This window comes from Hibiscus syriacus, unplaced genomic scaffold (assembly GCF_006381635.1).
Source record: "Hibiscus syriacus cultivar Baekdansim isolate YM2019G1 unplaced genomic scaffold, ASM638163v2 tig00116951_pilon, whole genome shotgun sequence".
NCBI lineage: Eukaryota > Viridiplantae > Streptophyta > Magnoliopsida > Malvales > Malvaceae > Hibiscus > Hibiscus syriacus.
The window spans coordinates 5,717,451-5,723,630 of NW_024063482.1; the positions used below are offsets into that span (position 1 = coordinate 5,717,451).

The 6,180-nt window shown below is 33.6% G+C and overlaps 1 protein-coding gene across 1 annotated transcript; it reads right to left on the reverse strand.

Moving 5' to 3' along the window:
* Positions 1 to 1,882: 1,882 nt before the first annotated feature.
* On the reverse strand, positions 1,883 to 2,854 carry LOC120188645 (60S acidic ribosomal protein P1-like). The gene is made up of 4 exons (XM_039192057.1): positions 2,763 to 2,854; positions 2,561 to 2,667; positions 2,209 to 2,427; positions 1,883 to 2,115 (listed from the first exon to the last, which is right to left on the reverse strand). The coding sequence occupies exons 2-4, from the start codon at positions 2,657 to 2,659 to the stop codon at positions 2,062 to 2,064; spliced, it is 372 nt and encodes a 123-aa protein (XP_039047988.1). The 5' UTR covers positions 2,660 to 2,667; positions 2,763 to 2,854; the 3' UTR covers positions 1,883 to 2,061.
* Between the last annotated feature and the right edge of the window lie 3,326 nt (positions 2,855 to 6,180).

Here is a 6,180-nt window from a genome sequence, read left to right on the forward strand (position 1 = left end):
TAGTTAACCCTTATTTTCATATATGGTAGGGTAAGGGAGGTAGGATAGTAGGTTGCTCCCGACGCCAGATTGAGAGTAGCTTCCGTGAGAGACCTCCGAATTATGAAATATCTTTCGTGGGACTCGATCCCACGACCCCAAGGTTAAGAATCTTGTGCTCTACCAACTGAGTTGGACAGTCATTTCTGTATATAATATATATATATATATATATATATATTAATTTCTCATGATAAATATAAGGTAATATTTATTTAAAGATGATTTTCAATCATTCGACATTGAACGCTCATACTTCTGAACGTTGTTAGTACTCGAACCCAGAATGTAAAAAAATAACTACAATTCATTTACCACCGAGGTCACTGGAATTCGTGCATAAAATGTGAATATATTATTAAATAGTTAAAAAAAATTGAATATATATTATCCTAGACTATTCAAAAAATAATAATTTTCTATTAAATTCGTACTAAGATGAATTAATCAAGAAAACGACCAAGATTGATACCTTTAAATTTTTTAAATTATTATATATTTTCTATATTTTTTTAATAATTTATCTTCGCTTTGCCTTCTTGTCCATCCTACTGAGTAATTTCATCCATCAATCAATCTTAATCATATGGGATTTGGTTCATCCCTAACGTAATTAAAAAAATATGACATAATATCAAAATTGAATTACAATGTTTATCAAAATGATTCTTTACACCTTATTTTATTTTTTACAAGATTTTGATCCCTAATGTTTCAATATAGAGTAAAAAGGTCATAACATTTGACAAAATAATCACTTTGTCTTTTTTTTTGTATTTTAACCCTCAACATTTTATTTTAGGTTAAAAAAACTTATCTTTTGGAATATTAATCGTTTGTTAACTAATAATTTTCATCTATAAAGAGAGTTTTTGTCCTAAAATGCAACTTTGGGGCCAAAATGCTAAAAAAATGAGCCAAAATGATTATTTTGATAAACATTGAGGGCTATTTTTGACACTATGCCAAAATATATAGGCAAACTGTACTGTCTAACATGCATGAGATTGTGATCTTCGTCTACTCCATTTGGTAATCTACATGTGGCCTAAACGAATGTTGAGGTCTTGTCTGTCACCACTCATCTACATTTTCTTTGCTTGAATAGACCAGTCTCCACTTTCACCAATAATCCACAGATACAATAGTGACGATGATAATGAATACCTAGAGCTCAATAGTGTTGAGATTTTGGAAGTTGTGCTTCAAACTCATGACCTTATTGCTGGAGATGAACTGGTGTGGGCAATGGAGCTTTGTTGTTGCCATTTCTACACATCATTTGCCTATGCATAAATATGTTCAATTTATTTAAAGCCATGTTTGATTTCTCCATAGGAAGGTTATCTACTACAAACCCTCATTACCTAAGATATTGCTAATACCCAAATATTTACATGGTTTCTATCGACAACTCGATGCCGATGAACAGCTTCATCGGATAATCTCAATCGTAATTGGTTTATACATTCTGCTATGAGGCAGAAACCCCGAGGCAGATGAAATGAAGCACCCGGGGAGAGAGGAACAAGTCTGCAACACATGAAAAATGTACAAATGCAACAGACAAAGATTGTCGAATTCCATTCAACGTTCTACACCCACCAAGCATCATTGCAAACAATTACTCTGGAACATTTTACCAAAACAACAAGAACGATTAACAATAAACAACAATACCAAAATACAGTCCGCATTTTTGCGCAGGATATGCATATTATCACATTTAAGCATGGGTATGAAAAGCACAATTCGATACTCGCAACTCTGGATCGAAACAGCAAACTAAGCACCAAATCATACATTGCAATGGAACAAAACATCAATCCATTACTCGTAAAAGATGGCAAAATTTGGTCCAGAAGACTTGTATGTACACAAAAAGATTCAAACATACAATTCTCAAAAGAAGATTAATCAAAACAGACAAATACTAATACAAATAAATCCCAAAACAACGACTGTCAAAGTTTAATGCATTAACCCAGTAATGTAACTAAAACAGGAACTGAAATGATCTTTCTAATCAAACAAACCGAATCCCAAATCATCATCGCTCTCCTCCTCTGGCTCTTCCTGCAAAATTACAAAAAAGACATCACATATCAGAAAAAATGATGACAAATGATGAAATGCATCTGCCTATTCATTTGTGATTAATCGTCCAACCTTCTTCTTTTCTTCAGCAGGAGCTGGTGCAGCAGCACTGCCTCCACCAACTGCTGCAACAGGTGCAGCAGCAGCAACCGGAGCACCGCCACCACCGGCACCCACATTGGTTATAAGATTCTCTATGTCGCACTTCTCGAAAAGCTTAGCGAACAAACTCCGCCAGTAAGATTCAACGGAAACATTTGCAGCTTTAACTAAAGTTGCAATCTTCTCAGCCTATTAGAAAAAGTTAAAAGAAAACTAGCAAAAACCAACCTTCCAGAGCAACAGCAATTATTTATTTCAATATCAATAATAAAAATCCCATTAGAAATAAAAATAAATTTGGAATCATAAATCGTGGAATCACAAACAAATGAAAATGCATAGAGGATAAGTTAATGGGGATGCCATCATCATGGAGAATCAGAGCAGCGTAAGAGCAAGCAGCTTCACCAACCGAAGACATCGTTTCAACTGTTAATTAAAACATAATCCGTCAAAGATACAAAAACATCGGCACCATAAGTGAAAACAAAACTGTAGGAAATCTCGGAATGTGTATTGGTTGCCTGAAAGAGAAAATCTGGGGATAGGCAGAATCTGAACAGCCGCTACTCAAAGTTCAGGGCAAAGTGTTTCACTAGGGTTTTTCTTCAGCTTTGAAAATGGGGTTTTAAAAAGAGAAAACAAAGTGTGAATTAGGCTCCAACCACTTTTAGGTGCATTCAACCAGAGTGAGGCTTCTTTTCTAGTTAATATTTGGGCCCAATTAATTTCCTTTTTAAATAAAAGTATTTATTTATAAAATTGATATATATATATATACACACACACAATCATTTAATTTAATTTTAAAATATTTTAAAACATTTTTTAAATATACTTTTATATTATTATATATTATGATTGAGTTTGTATAACTCTAAATTTTTCTTTTAACCTTAATTAGACTCATATGTAATAAACAAGCCGATGGATTTTATCCTATTATAGATACTACAACAATACATTATGAGATGATTCTTTCAATTTAACTCATTGATGTTGTTGTTATTGTAAAATAAAAAGATGTGAGATCAAATATGCGCTTAATATTTTTTTATTTAAAGATTTGAATGGGAACACTAGTTTAATTTGCATGTTATTCAAGACATAGGTCCTACCTCATACCATCTTTAATATGGGTTTTTGTTTGGTTTTAATCGAATTAATTGAATGAATCAAAATTTAGTTCGATTAATCGATCAAGTAATTAGAGTTTAATTATCGATCAACTCGATTCAAAATCGATTGATTAATTGAATATATCGATTATTTCTATATTCCCATATGTAATGGGGTAAGGGGAGGTAAGATAGTAGTCTGCCCCCAACGCCAGGTTGAAAGCAGCTTTCGTGGGAGACCTCCAAATTATGAAATGCCCTCCGTGGGACTCGATCTCACGACCTCAAGGTTAAGAACCTTGTGCTCTACCAACTGAGCTGAATGGTCATTTCTATATATATATATATTAAGCTTAGACCGGTTAAGAATCAACACTAAGAAATTTTGTAATGTTAGAAATATAAAATTAGCTGACCCTTATTCTCATATGTAATGGGGTAAGGGGGAGGTAAGATAGTAGGCTGCCCTAACACCAGGTTGAGAGTATCTTCCGTGGGAGACCTCCAAATTATGAAATGCCCTCCGTAAGACTCGATCCAACGACCTCAAGGTTAAGAACCTTGTGCTCTACCAACTGAGCTGGATGGTCATTTCATTAATGTTAGAAATATAATATAATAAAATGTAATTAGTTGGTATTTAATTAGTCAAAATTAACTGAGTTTGTTAAAGGTTGGTTAGTTTGTTAGATCAAGCTGTTAAACTTGTTTCGGTGGTGCTATATAAATATTGTTTGTAATTGGTTAAAGACTCAAGCATTTTGTAGTTCATTTTCACATTTAGTAAAACAAAATCACCTCTTTCATAGCTTCTCATCTTTATTCAAGGTCGTTTACCTTCAAATCATCTCTTGGTCACCATGTCTCTTTTTCCACATGTAACTACATTAAACTTTCAATCAAAATTTAATTCATATGAACAAAAAATTAAACCCAAATTAATCTAATAAAAAAATTATGACAAATTCGATTAATTCAATCAATGACAAATATTATTTGATTCGATTAATAAATTTCTAAAATAATTTAATTTAATTAATAATTATAAAAAAATTGATTAATTTAATTTTAATTTATTCAAATCAATCTTCAATCGAATTAATCGATTAAATATCGTAATTTTAAATAAGATATATACACCTAAGTATTCTATAGATTCTTCAATACCCTAAGTTGATATGTTGGTATCAGTTAAATTCAGTGTAGAATAGCCTAATCCCAACATCTACCGCACTCCAAGGACCCAAATGTTCGTTACCGGAGAGGCTCTTTCCTTGTCTGCTGTTAAGGGCCGACGTGTGTCCTACAATTAACATAGAACACTGAACAAATAAATGAAATTAAATCCGTAATAGATTCAGGGTCATTTCCAAAGTTTCGTACTCAAAGCTTAAGCAACAGCCAAGGACCCTACCAATACCACTTATATTCCGAAACATCATTTTTCATTTTTCAAGATCATTTTTGGTTTTGGAAATGAGTTTATTTTCATTTTTTAATTTTGAAACATCATTTTTATATTTTAAAAATAATTTCTTATAATCCGAAGCCAACCTATTATATTCCTCTAATAGCTCATCATAGGATATATCATCAAAATCAGATGAGTTAGAGGTTACCTTAGAATCATCCCCGAATATCATCAAGCACAAGTTTGCTACTTCTTGTTCCTCTTTATCGGAACTTTCTTCATCGCTCCATGCAGCCACATGAGCCTTGTGCTTATTCTTTGATTGACTCTTTCTCTTCAATTGTGGGCAATCATATTTGACATGCCCTAGTTTTTTGCATTCATAGCAAATGATCGAGTCCTTCTCTTTTGGTTCATTTTTTAGGCATTCATTTCGTTTGAATTTTCTCCCTCGGTAAGGTCTCATCATTTTTCTGAACCGTTTGGCAAACAATGCCATTTCCTCGTCATCTTCATCTGAATCACTCTCATCTTTTGTGGATTTGAGAGCAACTCCAATGTTTTTCTTATTATTCTTCTCCTTTGGTGTCTCTTCAATCTTATCGAGGTCCACCTCATCTTCAAGCATTATTTCACGAGTGAGGAGTGAACCGATTAGCTCTTCAAGAGTTAAGGATGTTAGATCCTTAGACTCGATGATTGCCGTCTTCTTTGATTGCCATGATTTTGGAAGGGAGTAAACTAACTTCCTCACAAGCTTTTCATTTGAAATGATCTCTCCATATGATTTGATACCATTGACAATCGTTGAGAATCTATCCGTCATAGCTTTGATATCTTCATTTGGTTTCGTCCTGAAATTTGCATAGCTATGCGTTAGAATACTAATTTTAGATTTCTTTACGTCATCGGTACCTTCATGAGTGACTTAAAGTTTGTCCCATATTTCTTTGGCGGTTGTACAAGATGAAACTCTTCCGTATTCATCTGGTCCAAGAGCACAAAATATAATATGGATGGCTTTGGAGTTGAGCTGGAACATTTTTGTCTCTCCTTCACTCCATAATCTTGGATGAGTGAGAGGCTTGAAGTATCATTCTTCTACGACATTCCATGCTCCCATGTCACTTGATTGAATATACATCATTCTATTTTTCCAATAGGCATAGTTAGCCCCATTGAAGAAAGGAGACTTGTTGACAGGCATCGAATCGAGACCGGAGTCGAAGTTTGAAGTAGAGGCCATTGATGACTTTGATTATCGATGTAACTCTTCCCGAATCGACTCAAGAGGCGATTAAACCTTCAAATGAGTTAGGCTCTGATATCAATTATTGAGTTAATCGATTGACGAATATGGCCAAGAGGGGGTGAATTGGCAATTAAAATTTTGGTGGAAGCTTTTGCAGAAAA